Below are 26,137 nucleotides of genomic sequence, written 5' to 3' on the forward strand. Positions count from 1 at the left end.
TTGAGGCTGGTTGCACAATTAGAATATGATGGTTTTGAAAACAATTTCCAACTTGCGCTTGGACTGTATTTTAACTTGCATATACATCCTAGATTATTTGCAATGTTATTTGTATGTACATGTATGCATCAAAGCGGCTTTTTTAAATCATACAATCATTTAACAAACGTACCTAAAGATGCTTGTCATAGTTACTACTGCTGTATTAGGTTATCTGGTGAAAGGATAACTTTGAAAAAAAGGGTACAGCTCTGTTGGGATCATTGCTGCACACTGCTGCTGGCGCTTCTGGCTTAGGCAAATCATAGACTTCTATTCTATGTTTAACAGAACATAGTCAAGATTCCAAACTTTTTCAGCTGTGTAGAGAAGATTAACTGAACAAAGACTGGCACTGTATTAATCATAGAACATGTAGACATGAAAATGATGTTATAGTAGTGTTTGTTTTTAATGTAATTATAAAATGTGCTTGAGATGTACCATGGCTACCTTGAATTGGGAGGCTAATCTTCTAGAATAGGTGATTTTCTGTTCAACTGTGAGATCTTGCGAGTTGCATGAAAGACGCGCGTCGAACGTCTGCCGCAAAAATCGAACGATTTGATTTTGAACTAGAATTTCTCTATTTCATAGCTCACATCGGCCGGCTGATCTTCAACAGAGGAATATTGCTTTCGAATACCCTCACTTAATCGAAATTGCCTATCATCAAATGTGTACAGCACATTATTAAGCATGGAAATGTCCCCCCAAAATACTTTCGCGTTTGTCGAATCCCACGCAATGTTTGACGCCACTGCGACACTATGACCTTTGTTTGTCCTGTTTTTGCGTTTGATTTCATGCATAACACGTGATTCTCACAGTGAACGGGAAATGGTCAATTGCGATGGTTTCTTGCAATAACCTTGTGACATAAATTACCTCGCAGCTTATAAAAATGTACTGTACTTCTGGATGGTTACTCAAATGCCCACAATTCACAAGAGCCATGGTACAAATAAGTTCAACCGTGGCTGTTTGGTAGCTACAGTGCATAACCATGGGATGTGCTTGTAATTATAAATGCCTTTTCCATCTCTGTCCATAACATGTGTAAATTTTGAAGGAAAACTATATAACCATTATGTGTTTATTACTAGGAATGAATATGCAAACAAGAACTACAGTACAGACTTTGTCTATCATCTATACAGTGAGGAGGGTAAAGGTATATTTACTGCACGGAAAAATGTACTCGGTCATATGCAGCAGGTATGAATTAACCTCTATTTAACTGTTATGTCCTGTAGAATTGTACTGAGTAGTATACTATTATATTATTGTACAAGCATTGGCAATGAATGCTCCTTCCTTTGATGGGTAAATGCCCCTCAATGCTGCATGCCTCCCTCCCTCCCTCCCTCCCTCCCTCCCTAGTTAATTATTCAGTTCTAGTCAGTCCTGGTGTAAAAAAAAATCTGGTAAATGTCACCATGATCAATGAATGTAATGGATCAAACAGAATATTTACATTGTAAAGTTGCACTGAGTCTTTTTTCAACCTTTTCACCAACAGATGTTCTCGCCCAAATTTCTTTGCAATTTTTACCTTGTAAGAATCATAAGTGAGAAAGGTGAGGTATAGGAGGGGGAAGTTTTTGTCCGCAGCATCTGTTGTCGGTTATGTTAACTCTGGTTTTCTTGTATTGTTCAATATTTCTAGAAATGATAAAATTTGAGTCAATTTTCAGTTTGTACTCAAACAATTTGGCTATTTTTGTCCCAATCTTCTGAAAGAAAATGCAGACTATAAACAGGACTATTTTGTGATGAAAAGAGGGCACTGGTGGTGAAAAGGTTAAACATCCTTAACACATATTGTGGAATACTTTATTTTCGCTGGAATTAATTTTCGCTGAAAAGGCTTTTTGGGCGTTTTGTATGGAATTTATTTTCACTGATTTTTGATGAGTTTAATGTGAAATATAAGAAAGAATTTCAAAGTATATTCGCTGGATTTTATTTTCACGGAATCATCCCTTCAGCGAAAATAGCGAAAATAAATTCCAAGCGAAAATAAAGTATTCTACAGTAGTTTTCAAGTTAGTGTGTAAGCCTAACCTTTTGTACAAGAAGCTGTTCTGCATCCTGCTATTATAATTCCCTGCTTACTGTGAATGCACATAATATTAATATCCCAATCATAATAGCATGGCTGAGATTTTGACTTTAATTAAAATGCAGCATGACATTTCTCGTCGGCCCACTATGCGTGATTTGGCTTCCCAACACAAGGTGTTCTCCGCCTGTCAAGTGTCTTCGTTCTTTGATTATGTTTGTTTTGTCCATCTATGTACTATACATGAGCTGAATGTCACCTAATATAAATCAGTGTTCATCTTTCCTGCTTCTATAACAAGACTATGTGCATTTATGTCATAGCTATTTGAGGAGTAACTTGTACCAAGGGGTTGAACGGGTTGAATACTAGTAGCTAGTATTTTTATTTTGATTTTCGATTCTTATAAATTCATGAATGGGCCAGGTAAGGGTGTCATCCTACTCACTAAATTGATGCGAAAAATACTGCAAATGCAATTATTTACTGGGTTTTATTTTCACAATTTTCGCTGATAAGTAAAATCCGCTAAATTAAGTCTACGTGAACATGTAAAATAACAATAAAACTCGTTGTTTTTTTGACAAATTTGAAAAATTAAAACACAGTGAATATGCTCAAAACATCAAAATACTGAAATTAAATGTCAGTAAACATACATGTTTTTACAGTAGATATGTTACCCCTGGTAGTATGGTGGAACAGCGGCCTCACATGTCAGAATTTTTTTTACACTGGTCATATTTACTTTATTACATTCTACAATAAATTACTAAAATTGACAAATTATATTAGAGGCATGCATCCAATTTATAATTTTGAGGTCATTAATAAAAGCAATTAGTGTATAATTATACTGTAAAACCAAACCATATGTAAAATACAAACTTTTCCAGTCTGTTATAGACCTGCCTATTATTGGCAGGGTTCAAGGGCGGTGGCGTTACCCGGTGTTCTGTTTGATATGAGAATCATAGTGACGTATACAATGTGTGTAAAATACATTGTTTTCATGAAATTTGAAAATGCGCTGTGTCGATTACACCCTTTCTTTTTTAGACGAGAGTTCATTTCAAGTACATGTACAATGAGAATGAACCTTAATCTTAAATCTATCAAGTGTACTGTCTTTCAATACGAAGTGTAGCATGCTTTGTCTCCGTTGAAAAATCTCAAATGCTGTGTTATTTACAGTGAGTGCTATAATTGCAGCTACATGTAGGATTAGTTATTGTATATATAATGCATAATCCACACCTTGGTGTATTCCTTCATGTAATGTAAATCACACGGGTATTGGTTATATAAATACATGCACGTATATTGGTAGCTCACATGGTTGATATTGCAACAATCAGGTCAACTTTAAAGCGAGGGGGATGTTACCTGCGCCCGCCCGTGCAGGAATCGAGTCCCAAGCGATGATAACAACACACGCTAAGAACGCAAAGGCTCATGAGTAGACGCTTGTTTCTAAACATTGACATGCTATGGCCACCAAATACATGCGTAGGTGACAACGATTCTCCCCTTTTAGCAGTGTGCAGTACACTAATGAAATTTCAAGATAGTTGCTGCAACTTCCTGTCTGAAAAACAACTATAGAAGTTTGTGATTGTTCTTCTGTAATTTACAAAAAACTTGTCAATATTTCACAACCTCGTGGTTGTCCAATATGATTGCAGAACCTCAGAAAAACACTGTCTTGTTTGAAAGCATCCCTCCAAAACAAATCTTTTTTACCAGCAATGTGTATTACACAAGTAGAATCAACTGAATTTGGAAATTACACTTTCCAACCGAGAGTCTGTGATTATATTTATCAATACAAATCTGGCTTGATATTTATTGTCAGTTTTGTATTATGGCTGCACGGTTCATGGCAGGCAGAATTGTTATGACAAAAAAATACTGTAATTGTGGCCATGTGAGCTATGTTTTTTGTACATACCGTATATTACTAACATTGTGTTTACATGACGTAAAACCACACCCATTCATTCATTCATTCATTCATTTCTCTTCTCTTCTTTTCCTCTATCTTGTATTTTCTCTGTCAACTTCTTTGTTGCGTTCCTCAATGTATTCAAATTAGGGCGGATCACCTACACCTTTTGATCGCAATTACGGCACCAAATCAGCAGCAAAGGCAGTGCATTATCTTATTGATCAAATTGAACAAAATAAACAGGAAGATGGTAAGTGTCTATTTAAATGTAGTGACATATCAAACAGGTGAACATCATATGGCTAGCTGGCTGACTTTTATTTTCAACTGTATGCCCTCTGCAAACAGATCTGACAGTAATTGAATAATAGACAAGTTTCGATTATTGGCGCCATCATTTGGGGGAGGGTGATTTCTAACTCGCTTAATTTATTTGGTGGTTCCCGGCATTCTCATGAGCGTTTTTGCAATAAAATCACCAGAATACACAAGTTTCTAAGGTATTGGCAGAACTCAAACTTGTCTATTGACCTCATACTATACATCTTTCTCGAAGACGTCCAGGCTTTGCAAAGGAACAAAAAGTACTAGAACTAGAATTGCCTGATAAGGTATGATGTAGATGCCCTGGTTGACTTACTTGAATAAATTTTCCTGTCCACAGATATAGCACCAACAAGCTAATGATGTTCATTTGTTTTATTGTTATTTTTTGACACTCAATTTATTATTGATGTTTTTGGTGCTAAGGGAGGACCACCCTCACCATTTGATAGGTGTTATGGAACCAAATTAGCTGGAAAAGCTGTTTATTGGTTAATATATATGATAGACAATCATAAGCTTGATGACGGTATGTATTCCTAAAATATGCCACCATATTCATATTATAGATAAAATGGCCACTTGTAGGTGAAATGGTTGATAATTGTGTTCAGTATTTCATTAATTCATTCATTCATTCATTAAACTTAATTACAGCCACAGTTTCTCAACATTTTTGTCATTGCTTGGTGCTCTTTGAGGGAGAAACAATTAGCCTGGTGATTTATAACTGGTTCACTCACTAAAAAACATTAATTGGTGGTAGACAACATTAATGTAATGTAACTTAGACGTATATCTGATCATGTGAAATTTGGATGAAAAATCCATTTAAAAAAAAAATATGAACACAGCCCATATGCCACGAGTTAGCTAGTTGAACTTTGCCACCGTGACCATAGACCAGATGCCACAAGTTAGTGAGTTGAACTTTGCCATTTTGACCATAGACCAGATGCCACAAGTTAGTGAGTTGAACTTTGCCATTTTGACCATAGACCAGATGCCACAAGTTAGTGAGTTGAACTTTGCCATTTTGACCATAGACCAGATGCCACAAGTTAGTGAGTTGAACTTTGCCATTTTGACCATAGACCAGATGCCACAAGTTATTGAGTTGAACTTTGCCATTTTGACCATAGACCAGATGCCACAAGTTAGTGAGTTGAACTTTGCCATTTTGACCATAGACCAGATGCCACAAGTTAGTGAGTTGAACTTTGCCATTTTGACCATAGACCAGATGCCACAAATAAACTACTGTCTAGCTGGTTGCCATGGAGCCGACTTTTGAGGGCACCGCCAGTCAATGGCAGCTGTGGATTCCCACACTTCTGTTACTTTGTACTAAATCTCAGCACGCAAAATGCAGAACATTGTTTTAAACTATGACATATCCCCACTAACTCATTCCAACATTGACAAATAAAAAAACACTTGGAACTCAAAGACAATCGCTATGAATTACAACAGACCACGTTTACCAACTGTGAACAAACTTATTGCCATTAAACCCACATTCAGGTATTTCATTGCTGCCAAATTTGACAAATACCAAGGAGATGCAAAATTTCTTTTATCGCTCTTTAAAAATTATATACATCTCACAACTTTTACAATACATGTCCATAATTGCGTGGCATTCCCCGGATGACACCGTTCTCACATTGACCCTCTTAAATAGGATAGATTTCAACAACTACTTTCAGTGGACTATGTTTGTCATCGTCCAATACAACTAGCAGCGACTACAAGTATCTAACAGTAACATCACAGCCTTTGCTAGATCAAGTACTATTTACATTTTCCGATCGTGTTTTTGAAATCACAGCCTTATTTTATTCCAATCTTTCGTATTTAAAAAAAATCGACTAGTAACATGGAGGTAAATAACAATAAAAATAACATACACTCTCATCTTCATTTGAATAATTTATATTATTGTACCCAAATATTTATTGTAGTGCAACAATTATTAGGCTATAATTGCGCAGTGCTACAATAACACGACAATACGTCCTTGACGGTGACAATGCGATAACTGTGCCCCTCTCATTTTGTGCATTTCAGTGTCATTTCAAGCAGTTGACCTAGTACCATTTTACAACAAGATCTAGCACCATTTCGCGCAAGTGCTACTCGCACTGAGCACCCACTCTGTGTCCATTTCAACACCTGTATCAAATGATATTTTTACCACTCGCAAATGACTCATTTCGCCCTTGCATACACCTGTTTTCCCGGGCTGTTTTTGCTTTTCGCAAGTACACATTTGACCCCTCGGATAGGCCATTTTTACCACTCGTATACAGCACATTTTGCTACACGCTACTTGCATACAGCACATTTTGCTACTCGCTACTCGCATACAGCACATTTTGCTACTCGCTACTCGCATACAGCACATTTTGCTATTTGCTACTCGCATACTTTTTTTAGATCATACATACCTTGGTTAACTTAATCCTTATCAAAGGTGTATTGCACATTACTAAGCAAGGAAATAACCACACACATAATCTCACAAAATACGAGATCTCAAAATGAACTGACAATTGTATATTACATGTATCTGCATCTCTGGGTATTGATAAAACTATATACCGTATGTATTCCTGGGTCCTCGGCATTTTGAGTGCGCCATTCAAACACTGCTATGCGTCCTGCTATGGAAGAATGGAGGGAAAGCTTAACAAGTTGATGTGCACTTTTTAGGAAAAACAACTAGAAATGAAGCAACTTTAGAAGTAACAATTTATCTTTAAAAATTTCAATTCTAATTACTAATAGATGAAATTCTTGTACAGGTAAAATCAAAGTCAATTTATTTTACCTTATGTGTCAATTTTCCCATAACAATATCCATAGCATTGTTTGAGTGCAAAGCCAATGACTGAAGGTAATTATTGCCCACACTTAGCATGGAGAACTGGAGATGAATTTCAGAATACAATAGCAGGAGCATATTCAACTGTAAACAGAATACTAACTTTGAACATGTATTTTATTTTATTTTAGGAACTGTGTACACAGACAATCCCAAGACAGCATGTCTGTTAGGAATGCATAAACGTGTGCTCACATTCAGATCTATGGAAATGCTGAAATCAGTAACTGATTTTGAGTAAGTACAACTTACAGCTCCTATAACTGTTTTACTTTTCATGCTACTTTCCATGGGCGTTATTTGCCAAATTTTTATTTCATGTAAACATTCACACATATTCATTTGAAGATAAACTGGCAACATTCTCCTCAAAAGAAATGTCTAATTTTCTTACTTCAATGTTGAATTTCTGCATCATATTGTGATTCCTTTTGATGTCAAAGTGGTTGCTGTTTCAGTGGTTGTTGTAGGCTTTCACAAATAAACTTGCATTATTTGTTTCCATGTGTTGTATATTAAATATTGACCTGTAGCCAATGCGAAATACACATAAAAATTAGCAAAATGTTTTGTCAAATTTAGTGTGAGAATGATTAAAATGGTTGACCTTTCATCGGAGGGAGTTTACTTTATGACGAGATTCTGCCCATCAGGTAGGGGATGATACAACTCTCAGTCCCATGTTTCTATCCTTGATAAACTCAGTCATCAATCAGTGTTAATTAGTGGATCTTCATTCCTCTTCTTATCAGTTATCTGTAATTACTGACTGGTCTTTTTGTTTGATATAAGTAATGAATAAATCGTATATTTTTTTTACAGATATCGAATTCCCAAAGAGCAGTGGTGGATGAAGCTTCGTCCATTGTTAAGAATTCTGGCAAAGCATGACAGTACTTATGAAGTAGAAGGAATCGCCGTGAAAGCTGATAGCGACAGTGATGTTGACAGCAATTAAACCATTCAACTCTATATCAATCCAGACAAGGTTTAGAATAACTGTGTTTTCAATTTAGTTCAGAGTTAATCGTGTGTGTATCAGTGTGTGAATGATTTAACAAATCAATAGAAGATTTTCCGTTCCTTGCGAGGTCTTGCAAATTGCACAAGAGATGGACCGAACGTCGAATGCAAAAATCGAATGATTTGAATTTGAACTTCAATTTATTGAATCCCATGCGCGTTGTCATGGCGCCGCTACAATGCTATGACATTTGTTTGTTTCGTTTTTACCATGAATAATGCATGCCACAGTGAACGGAAAATGTTCTATTACGGTAAAGCTGACCATCGATAAATGAGCAATAAAGTTCTACCTCTCCACATTTCTTGCCATGGTTAAGTAATTTGAATATCATATTCCCATATCTTGATTGACGTTGTAAATCCAGTTATGTATGCCACTGAGAATGACTTGTGTATATCTAACCAGATGGGTTTACTTACCGTACTTCCTGTGTTAGAACATAGACCTTAGAAAGGTCTCTTTCTAAGGTCTATGGTTAGAAGCACTTGTTCTTCACAAGACTAAGCCATGTTAAGGGAAATTATGGATAATATTTGAGTATACCGTACTTGATCACATTAATGTGAAAGTTTCGTAGCACATTCACCAGTAACCCTAATCCAAACCCTGCCCTTCCACATACATTTGGGGTTGGAGTGTTCAAATTAAGGGGTGGATGCCTTAATCTTTTCACCGTCAGTTCCCTCTTTCCATCACAAATTTACAAAATAGTCCTGTTTATAGTCTGCACTTTCCTTCAGAAGATTGGAACAAAAATAACCAAATTTTTGGAGTAAAAACTGCAAAATTACTCAAATTTTGAAAGTTAGCTCCGAAATTAGGGTTTATCTCTAAAAAATATTGAAGAATATAAGAAAAAAGTGCAGAAAAATTTGGGTAAGAAAGTCTGGTGGTGAAAATGTTAAGCAACTCTTTTCCATAGCACTAATTATTTGAGGAAATAAATGTGTATGTGCAAACAATCATACTACCGGTATATTGTTTTTTAATATCAAGGTCCATATTGCCTTAGCAAAATCTACCTATGATTTGAACATGTAGATTTTTAAAACACATGGCAAGAAATTTGATGAGTTTTGATTTATTTACTAAGTTATAATGCGTAAATTAAAGATTATTTGACAATTGCTTGATTTTTTTTAATGAAATGAAAATATTAGTTTATAAAGATGTGTGTATTGTTTTGTTTCCGTTTTGAGTTGTATGATTTCACATGACAACTTTTTTACTAGTGAGTGTTTTGGGAAAATTTCAAAATCGCTCATATTCTGAGAAGTACTACTTTAAACGGACATGTGTATTCTTTGTTAAAATCTGTTATTTATCAAATCTATCACCGCTATCATATTTGTGTGTTCCTATACCAACATATGAATGTGTGACGCAAAACACATTAAAACTGAAGAAAGTTTGTTACTAGGATTCTTTTAAATTGTCAATGACAATGCTGTTAACCCATTATTTTCACTGCTAAGAGCTTGTGGGATTTAATGTGTGTTTGTAAAGACAGAAATTGCTTGACTCCATATAACCCTAGGGAAATTTTCACTTCTACATTTTCACAAAAAATGTTTTTGCACTAACTTAAAACAGGTTTCTGCAGTCCTTGTGTACAGACACAGATTACTAAAACAAGAACATTACTGGCAGCAAAATTCACTGATTTGTTGTATCTTGTACTATGTCTATAAATTAGCAATAGAGTATGCTTAATAACTCATTTACGTTCTTGTACAATTAGTTGCATTCCCACTTTGAAAATATGTGAGGTACCAGCCCCTGATCAATATATATGAATATGAATTTACGCAGGTCTCTTTAACAAGGCTAATTTTGAAAACTTATAGACACTCGCTGAGCTTATTCTTTGGCCTTGAAGGTTAGTCACATTGTAGGTATTTTGTCAAAGGGTTAAGACCCGCCAGTGTGCTCAAAATGGAATACCAGTGAGACAGTATTGTATTTGTTAGCCATTACAGGAGCATTTTAACACATTTTCTGTTTTTACCTTGGTCCGGGAGTGAAGTTTCACTAATTTACAAAGTGAGAATGCAACATTATTGCACAATTTTATTTACCAGCACTTCTTGTATATAATCTTTGATTTGTTCAGATTAAAATGGAGTGTTTATTTGTGTTTTTTTGAGTATAATAAGTTTGTTACTCATTTTAATTCTTTGCTTACTACATAAACACCACTTAACATGTTTTTGCTACTTTTTATTTATGACAACATTTTTAAAATATCCTTTCGACTGTCTGTGTGATTTACTATTACTGGCTTTTTATCATATTTCTTTTATAGAAAGCAATCACGTCACACTGTGACGAGCAAATTGTGAACCATCATGCTCTATCTAGAGTTGGTGCTTTAGAAAACTATTTAAACTATATATGAATGGAGATTTACAGATCTCCAAGAGTATGGACATCTGCAATGTTTGTATTCTTGTACGATTCAGAATTTTAGATCTTTAGATTTTGTCACATTCTTTGTCATGGAAGTTACAGTTGTGCTCAACAAATGTACATTTTGAATTAAAATTAGTGAAATCTGGATATTTTGTTAAGTTTTAATTTTTAAGAAAAATGACTGACAAAATGTTGACCATTAAAAACTCTAGGTAGAGATGGTTCTTTGTGTAAGATATTTTTTCAGAGACCCACCGCCTCTCCCAGAGTTTCCAATGATCAACCCCTAAGCTAAATCTGTTGAGGATGATTCTACCCATAGTTAAGTCTGTAAACGATTTAGTCATACTACCATACATGTAAGTGCAGTTCAACTATGTAAGAATGGTTTATTTTTATGTGTATATGAGAAAATAGGACGAGTGAAAGTTGTAATTAAATTTAAGTAACTATTAAGACTATATAACATAGTGTACATATAGTACTATGTATTTAACAAAATAAGTTTTGATACACATTTCTCTATTTACCATCTGAAATTATTGTCTCTACGTTAACAATAGAGATGTAAACTTGAGTAAACCGTTTTGTTGAATCCTATCTTAATGTTTTAAATACATACACCTGTAGAAAAAAGCCAATACCATCATTTTACAGGCAAATTGTAACCCTGGTCATCATGTGCATTTTCTAAATCATCAATTTATATCACATTTAGAACTCGGTTGTTTTACTAAGTTTTAAGATCAGTAAGTTGTAAAGTTCGAGGTCAGTTACAGATTCATGACTGCAAGTTCAATAACATGACCACATTGGAACGCATGTACTGTAAGTGTATATCTTTGGGGAACAATAAAAGCATGTTATTGTACAATTCCAGCAGGTCTAAACATTATACAATTTGGCAAGATGAAAGCTGAAATTGAGCCTTGCATCGTTTCTTATAGAAACTCCCTTGAAATATTGTTTCCATTTGTAATACCGGTACATCCGTGGGTATTTATTGACCTGCTGGAAAACATAAACCACCTTGCATGGGATAATGTACAAAATGCTACACGGTGTAGTTATAACCAATACTACATGTGGGGAAGTAGTCAGCTATTGATCAGCTTGATGTGATTGCATTGTTATATTTTTGTTTTGCAGTAGTTTCAAATCAGCAGCGTCTTTACAAAGGATTGTTAAATTTTGATACAACAACAAGTGTGTTGTAATAACTAATACAAGTTGTACCATTCTTGTTAAAGAGACAATGTGAACAACGTGTGGAGTATTTTTTTGAGATTGTATAGTATTGTACAAGAAACAATACAATTTATCTTCAAATGTTTTAGCAGCAAACATGGAAGTGTTCATTATAAATCAGAAGATTCAATTTCAAACAAAGTTATTTTTAAAATACTCGGTTATCCACATTGCGTCTTCAGTACCATCAACTACATGTAATGCAAACATTATTGAACCTCCACATTCATGTGGTAGAGTGTACATGGTTTACAAATGTGTTGTGTATGCTACTATTTCACTGTATGCTTATTAAAATATTTGACACAAATAGAGTATAAGCCATGTATTTTCTCTATTCTCAGGGAAGACATCAGACATTTTCACCACCTGACAACAGTTACTGTTGATAACAAAAGCCAAAAACACTTGAAGAATGGTACTTTGATCTAGTAGTTGAGACTCTTCTGAACAGCATTACCTCAAAATTAAGTTTGTGCTGTTTTCATTACCACAACAGTTTGCACAGAGCCCATAAAAATGCATTGTAGAGTGGTGAATGTCCAAACAACGTAGAACCATCTGTGATGTAGCCTTGCCCTGGTACTGAATGTCTTTTTGACTGATTTGACTACAATCACCAAAATGGTAGCATTTAGGATTTCTTCATCAAATATACTCTACAGCTATGGTTTCATTACAAGGACCACAATGAATTTTAACCCACTGTCAGTGATAGGCCTCTCAAAATTGGTGACTGATTTGACATTTTGCCCAGGGCCCCTGGTTAAGTTGTCATTCGGTACAAGGTTTCCTTGACAAAAATGGATTTCATTACACTGCGCCCTCTAGAGACCTGAACACACCCTTGCAAGTGATTTAATGTAAAACATCTATATATAGTGTATAGACAATTCCTTCAGTGACGACCATTACAAATTGGCACTAATGACACAGAAAATGTTTAATTAAAAAAGAGTCTGTATTGTAATTGCTGATTTAATGTAATGTAATGTGCAAAAACTGGTTTGTACAGTATGTTGCCAGCCGATTACAGATGAATTAATATGAGGTTATTACAAGGATACTTCAAAGTATGCATGAAGACAGTACAGCGAGTCGATGCGGTGGCGTACTGTCTGAGTGTATACTTTGAGGTATCCTCATAATAACCTTATTATTATACATTTTTTCCTTCCAAGGATACATCATGAGAATGCCGAAATCCAAAAAGTTTAGAGCAAACTTCTTTGTGTGGAATCTGGTCAAACCCTTGTGGTAGCCATATTGGTTTTTATTAGAGCATGTTTACGCATGTAATCATTCCATGTTTGGAATTTGCATTTCCTAATAGGGTTGGATGAAAATTATTCGTAAAATACGGCAAGCTGTAACTTATGGCGTTCGGTGACAGATATATAATAGATGTTGAACAAATAGGTGAGTTGTAAATCTTGTCTACTGGGTCAAGAAATTTTGTAGAAAATCTACAGAAAGTGGTGTCTTCGAGAGGCCAGTTAGTTAGTCAATTTCCCCATGTTGAGAAAACATGTAGAATGGCTGCATGATTCTTGTATTCTATCATCTGCCATTTGTGCTGCCTCACTAGCAGAGCTGGTTATTCAAACTAAGTGGCAGTGCTCCAGTCTGCTATGTTATAGTTTGGCGACAAACATTCTGACAAGGAAGCTTTATCAATGTTTTTGCAGTCAGATTGTAAGAAAATTACAACCTACATTTGTCTATTTTAGATGATAGTGTGCAGAGTACCGGTAGTATGTATAACTGGTTGCGACCAGGTTGCATCACATTGGCATTTCACGCATTGTGCCAAGAGGTTTTTACAGAGTACTAAATAGGTTGCAGTCCGGTTGCCTGACATGAGCCTTTAATGTGTTGGGTTACTCGTGGTTTGTACACAATACACTTAGTACCGTAAAATCTTTATTAGAAGCCGCACTCATTCTTTTTGAACAAAAAAATTCAACATTTCTCAGATGTGCAAGCGCTCTAATAGAAGCCATATCCCCTCTGTTAGAATGTACCATTTTTGTAGAAGCTACGGCTTCTAATACAGATTTTACAGTATAATTGGTTGCGGCTAGGTTGTATGACATAGGCCTTTGATGTAATATGTCAAAAGTGGTTTTCATAGAAGTGTACATACATTGTACATAGTATAAAACAAGAACGGCTACAACATATTGTGTTTTTTCCAATTGTATTTACTGATATTAACACAAATGTTATTGTCATTTAATACATAGAATATATTTTATTATGTAGTTATAATTTATTATAGAAATAATTTGCATGTAGATGTTTCTGATTTGATTGTTTACCAAAAGTCATGTGACTACCTGTCTGAAACACAAATATGAAATGATTATTATAACTGCTCTATATCTACTGCTATTCAATAAACAAAATAAATGACAATGCTGACACAAGAGGGCGCTAGCAAGCAGCAATGGCAATCTTAACAAATCTTAGATGAGTCAACATGACGTACCTACATATACAAAAATAATGCAATTCAATGCACTGTTTTCAAGACAAAGTTGAAAATATCACATTTTACTCAAAATGACACAAATATTCATAAAAATTAGAGAATTGAACATATCACAAAATAGAAATACCACTCGGTGACACCAAAATTCAATTTGAAAGCTAAAGACAGAAGTAAGTAGTGTATCTGAAGTGATATTGAACATCCAAAATTAACGGCTATAACAAATGTACATTTCTAGTAAAAAAACATTATTTACCAGTTAAATTCTTGGGAGAGGTAAAATCGCAATATAATTTTAAAAATAGTCATAAATATAAGTTCTCAACAGTTTATAAAACAGCGATAGAAATCTAAGATTTTGTCAAAAATTTTCAGGTTAATGGAATTCTTATTAGTCAATGGCATTGTTGAACTTCTTGACACTGTGGTAGGTAAACTCATGCCTGAGAAAATATGGTAGATCTGGCATTGTACAGAATTAATCAAGTGCTGTAAAACATTCACTCATAATAGTAGTAAAAAATTTTGTGTATTAAACTATAACTGAATATTAATAAGCAATGCTGTTACATTCGCAGTTAGTAAATTATTTTTGTTTTTACATAAACACTTACAACTTGAATTCTTTATAAGGTTGTAGTATATATGTAGTTACCCTATCTGTATGTGTACACTGTATGTATGTAACCGCTGGTCAGATATTAATACAAATTTGGTACATATAGATGTTCCAGGACAATGCACAGACCTGATTAGTGTTCGGTAAAAACCATGGATACTAATTATAAAATTCAATATTGTGGATCACATTATTTTCATTTTGTGCATCTTGAAAAAACAGACCAATATTAGTCACCAAACTTCTTCTTTGAAACGATAAATTTTAAATTAACTTAACAGTCATCATGCAGTGTACATTCAAATTTCACACAAATAAACAATGTATTTTAATACATTTGAACAATATATATATATATATATATATATATATATATATATATATCACTTGTACTATCCACAGTAAAATATTTCTCCAAGTATACTGTAAAATATGTATTGGAAACCACAGCTTCTATTGAAATATTACAATGCAACAGAGGGGATGTTGATTCTATTAGAGCATATGTTGCTTCTATCTACACACATGAGAAATGGGGAATCTTTGGTTCTCAATTATTCAAAAAGAATGGGTGCAACTTCTATTAGGGATGCGGCTTCTAATACAGATTTTACGATAATTACTGTACGTATAAATTTTGATGTCTACTATCAATGAATAAATTGTGTAATCTCCACAGGTTGTGTTTTCCAAACTCCAGCAGATTTACCATGATGGTTATTTAGTGGAATATTTTATCCAAGATTCATGGTAGGAATTCTTTGTCAGTTAAGGTACTTCCATTATAATACAGTAATTCAAAATATTTTCTATTTTATTCCATAGCAAAAGTAAATTTGTTTTCAATAGTTTTGCTATGTTATGATAGAGTATCAGAGTAACCCAATAACTATTGGGTTCATAACCCTAGAATTATAGATACAGGACTGCTGTTTCACTTGAATTACTATCTTAACAAAAGTCTGGAATTGCTGCTAATATCAGTGGATGACTACATCCATTGAGTGCCAGTGAGTAACCATGACCATTGATTGGTTGATTTATAATGGATGGCCGTGACCACTGATTGGCTAATTTATAATGGGTGACTGTGACCACTGATTGACTGATAAGTCGGCATTACTCAATCATGCTAATTTTCTGTCTAATGATTGGCCCCTTCATACTGTCCTGATATGCAATAGTTACAATTCTTCGCAATAATGAAATTAATTTCCATTATTAATGAAATAGCATAGCAAACATGTATGATATTACCGTAATTAAATAGTCAGTCCTGCTGAAAGAATATATAAATATACTACATTAGCACAGAAAGCTAATAGATTCAGCAGTGAGCTTATACCGTGGTAAAGAAGAAATTTTTTAGATAAGTCTTTATATTTGAGGTCACCGGCAAATTTGCTGGAATCGATGTGACCGATGTGGTCCTTATCAATACCCTTTTTCATTTCAATTTTGTTGCGATCATTCAGGTATCCAATCATCACAGGGGTGACAAATACGTTGCTAATTGTGCATACTATTACACCAATCAGTGAATACACCTGAAAGAGACGTAAATATACACACATATTTTACTGATTGATATGATACTTTTCAGAAACTTTTGTACGGGTTATCCAAAAAAAATTGGTTTCATAACTGTTTGCTACATATAGCCCAACATAGCGCTACAATAACGGACGTTATTTAAATTTGGTCATCAACTGCCCACTCAAACACTGCCATAAAAGATTTAATTAATGTGCAGTTATGCAAATAAAAGCAATAACCTTTGATTTTACAGTATGTAACATTTGATACAATTGAAATAAACTACAGAATGAAATCAACAATGCAAAAGAACAAAAGGGGGGGGGGGGGCAAGGTGACAAAATTGTACAGGAAGTTGTATAGGAAGTTCAAGAAAATTCATGTTCAATCAGTGTTTGCAATTTGTCAAACCCTGCCAGAAAGTTATCAGCCCTACACTAAAGAAAATTTTCAAATTCTTCTGTTCCACTTTCAATTAAGCAAACCAAATTACTTTATTTAACAGAAGTAGAAAACAACCACAATGGTCTTAATGATGTCAGTGTCCCGCTGGTATTCACTTTCAGGGATTTTTTTAAACAAGGGAACAGCGGCACAGCACCCTCATGTCATGGCCATGTGCCCCCTTAACCTGGGGAGTAGATCCTCTGGCAATCATGAAATTCTGATTGACCAGGGATCACATGTGATACACAACTGTGAACTATCTGATAGTAATTTTGGCCCCAAGGAAGCCATAGAATGTTTCATTTTAACTTATCAAAAATTCCACATCCTGGTAGAGAGAACCCTATCTCGCCCACTTGGTGGCGTCACTGAATTGCTGTGCTCCCTCTTGCAGTTTTTTTCTAGGAAATACCCTGCACTTTCATATAATTTACATATTTATAGTAGGTATTTATTGTGGCCTATGGAAGCTGGATTTAAAAAGTAACTTTTTAATAAACCAACAATTTTACACACTAATAAATAAATATATTTTACATTCAATATCATCACTACTACAGAGTACATGTCAAACATGTGTGAGTGAAATTCTATCCTTAAATAAACCTAATTTATTACTCTGAAATACTTTTATTTTTGCTTGGAATTTATTTTCGCTGAAGGGGTGATTCAGTGAAAATAATATCCAGCGAATATACCTTTTTTTCTATATTTTACAATCAACTTGTCAAAAATCAATGAAAATAAATTCCATACAAAACACCCAAAAAGTCTTTTCAGTGAAAATTAATTCCAGCTAAAATAAAGTATTTTACAGTACTACCGTAAGTCTAAAATTAGGATATAAGATAAAATTATTATAAAATAAGCAGTATGCACGAGAAAAGATAACCTTACCTGTATTTTGGTTTGCATGTTATCATGTGATCCAAATGGATGAGCACTCAGGAATGTGACAAATGTAATCACAGAGAACAGAGTACCACTGAGGAAATAGCGTGGAAACAACTTGGACTGTACAGCCGAAAACCAGTAGCGAGGTAAATTATGAAACATAGTCAGCCCTATATTGGAATAAATAATTATAATTTTCTATTAATGAGTCTATTTAGATTAATATAAACCTAGCCTAGAATCTATGTGGCATTTCACTCACTGTATAATTTGTAGAAGTTAAAATTACATATATATCTAAACGTCCATGAACTGACCAGGGTCAGAGTGACCCCATCAATGTGTGTGTGTTTTTTAGGGATTTTTTTAAACCAGGGAAAGGGTGCAGTGCCCTCATGCCATGGCCATGCGCCCCCTTACCCTGGGGAGCAGATCCTCTGGCAACCATAAAATTCCCTTCTGAATACCAATAGAAATCAGCCACAGCTGCATGAACAGATTCGTGCAGTCGATGAGTTTTATTTTTGTTGCAGTATTATCACATTATTAATATTTCACTTCCCGTTTGAGACATTGACATGCCTTGCCTCCAACTAATTCTTGATTACAGGTAATCTTTTTATATTAAATCGCTAAATGTACTTTGAAACAGTAAGACTCAAGAAAAATATCAGAATGAATAATTACATGTTGGTGTCATTTTTGACTCCCATGTGCGAAGCACAAAATGGGAGTCTTTGCAGTTAGTGTGTCTGTATGTATGTGTGTGTGTGTGTATGTGTGTATGTGTGTATGTGTGTCCGACTGTTCCACTGCTATCTCAAGAACCATACATCGGTTTTTGATGAAACTTAGTGCATAGATGCTCTGGGCCAATGCGCAGATTTGATTAGGTTTTGGTAAAAATCCATGCTCGTTAATTACCTAATTTGCATGATAATTAGCTAATTTTTAGCTGTTCTATGACTTTTCCACTGATATCTAAAGAACCACTCATTGGATTTTGATGAAACTTGGTACATAGATGCTCTGAACATATGCGCAGATTTGATTAATTTTTGGTAAAAATCTGTGCATATTAATTACCTAATTTGCATGATAATTAGCTATTTTTTAGTGGTTCCATGACTGTTCCACTGATATCTAAACAACCACTCATTGGATTTTGATGAAACTTGGTACATAGATGCTCTGAACTAATGCTAGGTTTTGATTAGTTTTTGGTAATAATCCGTGGATACTAATTACCTAATTTGCATAATGATTAGTCAATTTTCGGTTTTTCCACTGATATCTCAAGTACTAATCATCACATTTCAATGAAACTTGGTACATAGATGTCATACGACACTGCACAGACCTGATAGTTTTTATGGTAATATCAGTACATATAATTACCTAATTTGCATAATTAATTAATTTTCAGCTTTTGATATAAGTAGTGAGCATTACATTTCAATGAAACTTGGTACTTACATACTCAAGGACTATGCAGAGATTGATTGTTTCGGATAAATATTTGTACATATTAATCACCGAATTTGCATAATTAGTTAATTTTCAGCTTTTCCAGGGTATCTCAAGTACTAATCATCGCATTTCAATGAAACTTGGTACATAGATCCTTTAGGACTATGCAGAGACCTGATTAGTTTCAGGGTAAATAATTGTGCATATTAATTACCTAATTTGCATAATTAATTTTCAGCTTTTCTACTGATATCTAAAGTAGTAATCATCACATTTCAATGAATCTAGAATTATGCAGAGACCCAATTAGTCTTCAGTAAATATTTGTGCATATTAATCACCTAATTTGCATAATTAACCAATTTCCAACTTTCACACTGATATCTCAGGTACCAATCATCACATATCAATGAATGTTTATACATGGATGCTGTAGGATAATAGACAGACCTGGATAATTGTGGGTTAAAATCTGTACATATTAATCACACAATTTGCATAATTAACCAATTTTAAGCTTTCACACTGATATCTAAAGTACTAATTATTCCATTTTAATGAAACTTAGTACAAAGATGCTCTTGGACAATGTACAAACCTAATTAGTTTGGGGTAAAAATCTGTTCATATTAATTCCCTAATTAGCATAATAATTCATATTTTTTGGGTTCTAATCACATTTCAATTAAACTTGGTACATAGAGTTTTTGTTACATTGCGCAGACCTCATTAGTTTTACACTCAAATCTGTTCATATTAATTTTCTGATTTGCATAATTAGTTTTCAGCTAAGTAATTTCAAATTATATTTAATGTGTCTCCAATACTCTCAGCACATGGGAGTTCTTTCTAAGCTTTCTTTGATTTTTACATTGAAACTTGGCCGATCCCAATATGATTAAAATAAGATCCTAGTTTGGGCTTTTTTTTTAGCTCCGCTGTCAACTTTGTCGAGCGGAGCTTATCATATGAGTGATTGTTCATCGGCGTCCGTCGTCGCCGTCGTCGTCGTCCGTGTCAATGTTTTACTTTTTCGACTTCTTCTTGAAAACTACAAGTCTGAATGCTTTGATACTTGGTGTGTATGTACCTGGGGTAGACCTCTCTTAGATTTGTTCATTTCATGATGATATCTTCAATTTTCTAATTTTGGTGAATATTTTTGAAATTTTTGGTAAAAAGTGATATTTCCGACTTCTTGTTAAAAACCACAAGTCCAATTGCTTTGATATTACATATATAGATACTACATGTGGACCTTTCCCAGATTTGTTCATTTCGTGATGATATCTTAAATTCTCTAATTTTGGTGAATATTTTTGTCATTTTTGGTAAAAAGTGATATTTTCGACTTCTTGTTAAAAACCGCAAGTCCGATTGCTTTGATATTACATATATATAGATACTACATGTGGACCTTTCTTAGATTTGTTCATTTCGTGATGATATCTTAAATTCTCTAATTTTGGTGAATATTTTTGTCATTTTTAGTAAAAAGTGATATTTTCGACTTCTTGTTGAAAACCGCAAGTCCATGCTTTTATATTACATATATAGGTACTACATGTGGACCTCTCTCAGATTTGTTCATTTTGTGATAATATCTTTAATTTCCTAATTTTGGAGAATATTTTTGTCATTTTTGGTAAAAAGTGATATTTTCGACTTCTTGTTAAAAACCGCAATTCCAATTGCTTTGATATTACATAAATAGGTACTACATGTGGACCTCTCTCAGATTTGTTCATTTTGTAATGATATCTTCAATTCTCTAATTTTGGTGAATATTTTTGTAATTTTTGGTAAAAAGTGATATTTTCGACTTCTTGTTGAAAACAGCAAGTCCAATTGCTTTGATATTACATATATAGGTACTACATGTGGTCCTAACTCAGACTTGTTCATTTCATGTTGATATCTTTAATTCTCTTATTTTAGTGAATATTTTTGAAATTTTTGGTAAAAAGTGATATTTTCGACTTCTTGTTGAAAACCGTAAGTCCAATTGCTTTTATAATACATATATAGGTACTACATGTGGACCTCTTTCAGATTTGTTAATTTCGTTGTGATATCTTCAATTATTTAATTTTGATAATTATTTTTGTCATTTTTAGTAAAAAGTGATATTTTCGACTTCTTGTTGAAAACCGCAAGTCCAATTGCTTTGATATTACATATATAGGTACTACATGTGGATCTCTCTCAGATTTGTTCATTTTGTAATGATATCTTCAATTCTCTAATTTTGGTGAATATTTTTGTAATTTTTGGTAAAAAGTGATATTTTCGACTTCTTGTTGAAAACAGCAAGTCCAATTGCTTTGATATTACATATATAGGTACTACATGTGGTCCTAACTCAGACTTGTTCATTTCATGTTGATATCTTTAATTCTCTTATTTTAGTGAATATTTTTGTAATTTTTGGTAAAAAGTGATATTTTCGACTTCTTGTTGAAAACCGCAAGTCCAATTGCTTTGATATTACATATATAGATACTACATGTGGACCTTTCCCAGATTTGTTCATTTCGTGATGATATCTTAAATTCTCTAATTTTGGTGAATATTTTTGTCATTTTTGGTAAAAAGTGATATTTTCGACTTCTTGTTAAAAACCGCAAGTCCGATTGCTTTGATATTACATATATATAGATACTACATGTGGACCTTTCTTAGATTTGTTCATTTCGTGATGATATCTTAAATTCTCTAATTTTGGTGAATATTTTTGTCATTTTTAGTAAAAAGTGATATTTTCGACTTCTTGTTGAAAACCGCAAGTCCATGCTTTTATATTACATATATAGGTACTACATGTGGACCTCTCTCAGATTTGTTCATTTTGTGATAATATCTTTAATTTCCTAATTTTGGTGAATATTTTTGTCATTTTTGGTAAAAAGTGATATTTTCGACTTCTTGTTAAAAACCGCAATTCCAATTGCTTTGATATTACATAAATAGGTACTACATGTGGACCTCTCTCAGATTTGTTCATTTTGTAATGATATCTTCAATTCTCTAATTTTGGTGAATATTTTTGTAATTTTTGGTAAAAAGTGATATTTTCGACTTCTTGTTGAAAACCGTAAGTCCAATTGCTTTTATAATACATATATAGGTACTACATGTGGACCTCTTTCAGATTTGTTAATTTCGTTGTGATATCTTCAATTATTTAATTTTGATAATTATTTTTGTCATTTTTAGTAAAAAGTGATATTTTCGACTTCTTGTTGAAAACCGCAAGTCCAATTGCTTTGATATTACATATATAGGTACTACATGTGGATCTCTCTCAGATTTGTTCATTTTGTAATGATATCTTCAATTCTCTAATTTTGGTGAATATTTTTGTAATTTTTGGTAAAAAGTGATATTTTCGACTTCTTGTTGAAAACAGCAAGTCCAATTGCTTTGATATTACATATATAGGTACTACATGTGGTCCTAACTCAGACTTGTTCATTTCATGTTGATATCTTTAATTCTCTTATTTTAGTGAATATTTTTGTAATTTTTGGTAAAAAGTGATATTTTCGACTTCTTGTTGAAAACAGCAAGTCCAATTGCTTTGATATTACATATATAGGTACTACATGTGGACCTCTCTCAGATTTGTTCATTTCATGATGATATCTTTAATTCTCTAATTTTGATGAATATTTTTGTAATTTTTCGTAAAAAGTGATATTTTCGACTTCTTGTTGAAAACCGCAAGTCCAATTGCTTTGATATATTATACATATAGGTACTACATGTGGACCTCTCTCAGATTTGTTAATTTTCTAATGATATCTTCAGTTCTTTAATTGTAATGTGCATTGCTAACAGCGAAGCTATCTCAGCCGACAGGCTGCTTGTTTAAATTTGTGTTTAATTATTTATTTTTATTGTACATTTTCTTTAACTTTATTTTATTTTAATGTATTTGCTGGCAGTTTTTTAAGAGTTTTAGTTTGTTTGTTTTTCACACAAGTATGTAACAGCAAACATAAACAAATTTTTTTTTTTAAATATTAAAATAAAATAAATACCGGTATATAAAATAAAATAATTTAATCAGATACTTATATTGTGGCAGACACACTCATTGCTTTGATGGAGGTTGAGATCATATGTGATTGGATAACGGACGTCACATGATTAGATAGGATCTCAGGAAAAATACAATCTGTGATTGGATAACGGACGTCACATGATTAGATAGGATCTCAGGAAAAATACAATCTGTGATTGGATAACGGACATCACATGATAGGATCTCAGGGAAAAAAACAATCATTGATTGGACAAAAACTGACTTTTATTTCTAAATTTGCAGACTTATAAGGCCTCCTTAATTAATATATTAAAATTACTTACCTACTAATGTTTCAATAATAATAGTTAATTTTATACCCTTTATTTTAATACAGTTAAATACAAAATTTATTCAAATAACAAAGTAGCAGTATAGTATCTTACCAGCGACAAAGGTGACCCAAAACTGCATGCCGAAATATGTAGAAAAGCAGGCAAGATGCACAAACTGTAATAGTTTGGTGGAGACCACTGGTTGTACTAAATAATATAAACCAAATAATACTACAACACCAGCAGTAACATGAGCTGGTTGACCAAATCTGAGAAAAGATAGACAACTCCATCAATAGTTACTATGGTAACATAATGTATATAAAGGAAAACCAATTGAATATTATAAGGTTATTACGAAGATACCTCAAAGTATGCACAAAGACAGTACAGCGGCAGTATCGACCGACGCGCAGTGGTGGTCGATGCAACAACGTACTATCTGAGTGCATACTTTGAGGTATCTTGATAATAACCTTATTATTATACATCTTTACCTACCAAGGATACATCATGGGAATGCCGAAATCTAAAAAGTTTAGAACAGAATCAGCAAACTTTTTTGTATGGAGTCCAGTCAAACCCTGGTGGCAGCCATGTTTGTTTTTATTATTAGAGGAAGCTTACACGCATAATCATTCCATATTTGGAATTCACATTTCCTAAAATGGTAAGCTGAAAATACCTCGCAAAATACCGCAAAATTACGGCATGCTGTGACAGATGTATAATAATACATGTTATTGTGATACAGAGCGGCACAGTTCATAATATTGATTATCCATTGTCGTCCATCATCCATCATCCGTTGGTGTCAACTTTGACTTCTTCTTTAAAACTGGTGTTTTAGTAGTTTTTTTTTATTCTATTTTTTCCAAAGCTGTATCAGTTATTGGTAAAATTTAACATGGTTTAACTACAGACGTGAAAAATTACATTTGTCAAATTAGTTTTTAAGACAAATTTTCTTGATATACATGTACAAATAGGCATAGAGATCATTCACAACACAGAAATAAGTAAATAAAATAACAAATTCCAACATGATTGGAGAACAGAGTTAAACTTGACAGGATGACCAAAGCCAATTTATTTCACAGAAATATATAATTTTTGGGTTATTTACATGAAATAAACTATTCAACCTTCAAGAATAATATAAATAAGACTACGGGAACCACCAGATTTTATTTTATTTGTTATGCATGCATTTTTTTGGTGCTGTTAAAGTGCCTGTGAAATGCCCACCCACACGTTTCCCATTTTAGATCTGTGTCCCACTGAAATGGGCAGTTATTGATTTTTTTGCTGAAATGATTACTCGTATGCAAGTAAATTTGAGATATTTCTCGTGTTGTAGCCATGCCCACCTATCCTGAAACGGTTGACTGTTTTTGGATGTTCGACTCGCCGAAAGTGCGCCGCCAAATGCCAAGATATGAGAGGAAGCCATACTCCTGGTCCGTACTTTTCATAACACTGCGTCATTCAACATACTTTTAAATGATATACATTTTTGGTCAGCGTTTTTTTTTTTTTTTTGAGAGAGAGAGAGTGACAATTAATTCCAAGCGAAAATAAAGTATTCTGCAGTATTTATTATTGCACAGAGTAGCCAATCATAGTTAAAATTATTTCATTTGATTTAACATGATAAAGATAAGATAAAGCTTTATTCCAACTGTTATAAATAAAGTTAATGAAACTAATAATAAAACATAAAACGAGATAACTGATAAGGTAATAAAAATGAATTTGTTTAAATCCTGTTGCAAGATTTCACGTAGTATTGTACAATAATAATAATAATATTTATTAGATGCATAAAATCCTTAGGAAAGGATAAAAAAGGGTCTTACAAAAAGAAATTTAAAATAACTATAAACTAAAAGAAAAAACAAATATGAATAAAAAATAAATACAATTTGCAATCAAAGGTGAGGTTGGGTTCTGTGAGAACTGGAACTATTAGTATCAGATAATTAAACTCACCTATAACGCGGCCAGTTGTCTTGCAAATGTTTCAACATTATTTAAGATGTTTACTGAAAATCTTGATGAAAAATGTTTCTTTCAAATCGAAGGTCGACAGCGAGTACTAGTAAAACGAAAGACTGATTCTAAAGTGGGAGGTGGAGGCCAAGATCAGAATCAGATTGACCGACAGATCCACAAGAGACTGTGGACAGACACAGTTCACAAGTGTTTCGCCAGCCTCAGAATAGCCTACTTTTCTACACACTCCTATGCACACATAAAATATTGTATGCGACTTTTATCACGTAAACAAGAACTCAAACGTGACTTAACAACAGCGCCCCCGTCGCCAAAAATAAGAAATGTTGACCCCTAAATGATATTTGAC

At 33.5% G+C, this 26,137-nt stretch overlaps 2 protein-coding genes across 3 annotated transcripts in view; one reads left to right on the forward strand and one right to left on the reverse strand.

Moving 5' to 3' along the window:
* Positions 1 to 12,270, forward strand: part of LOC100375042 (ATP-dependent 6-phosphofructokinase, muscle type-like) — a 59,593-nt gene extending 47,323 nt beyond the window's left edge. For both annotated transcript variants that reach the window (XM_085507891.1, XM_085507892.1), the window contains exons 19-22: positions 1,146 to 1,257; positions 4,200 to 4,302; positions 7,395 to 7,500; positions 8,086 to 12,270. In XM_085507891.1, coding sequence (XP_085364017.1) covers positions 1,146 to 1,257; positions 4,200 to 4,302; positions 7,395 to 7,500; positions 8,086 to 8,221 — 457 coding nt within the window. In that variant the 3' untranslated portion in view covers positions 8,222 to 12,270. The remainder of the gene's footprint in view (positions 1 to 1,145; positions 1,258 to 4,199; positions 4,303 to 7,394; positions 7,501 to 8,085) is intronic.
* Positions 12,271 to 14,476: 2,206 nt separating this feature from the next.
* LOC102804004 (transmembrane protein 205-like) lies at positions 14,477 to 26,067 on the reverse strand. Its single transcript, XM_085507638.1, has 4 exons — positions 25,765 to 26,067; positions 23,884 to 24,041; positions 17,944 to 18,110; positions 14,477 to 16,610 (listed from the first exon to the last, which is right to left on the reverse strand). The coding sequence occupies exons 1-4, from the start codon at positions 25,800 to 25,802 to the stop codon at positions 16,326 to 16,328; spliced, it is 648 nt and encodes a 215-aa protein (XP_085363764.1). The 5' UTR covers positions 25,803 to 26,067; the 3' UTR covers positions 14,477 to 16,325.
* Positions 26,068 to 26,137: the final 70 nt, after the last annotated feature.

Source organism: Saccoglossus kowalevskii, chromosome 14 (assembly GCF_978046115.1).
Source record: "Saccoglossus kowalevskii chromosome 14, keSacKowa6.1, whole genome shotgun sequence".
Classification (NCBI taxonomy): Eukaryota; Metazoa; Hemichordata; class Enteropneusta; family Harrimaniidae; genus Saccoglossus; species Saccoglossus kowalevskii.

Excerpts from the sequence above, each read along its gene's own strand:
- LOC102804004 (XM_085507638.1), bottom strand. The coding sequence starts at position 25,802 with ATGTTGAAACATTTGCAAGACAACTGGCCGCGTTATAG. Across the intron at positions 24,042-25,764 it reads GACAACTGGCCGCGTTATAG|ATTTGGTCAACCAGCTCATG; the intron begins GTGAGTTTAATT and ends ATCTTTTCTCAG. Across the intron at positions 18,111-23,883 it reads TTGGGTCACCTTTGTCGCTG|GGCTGACTATGTTTCATAAT; the intron begins GTAAGATACTAT and ends ATTCCAATATAG.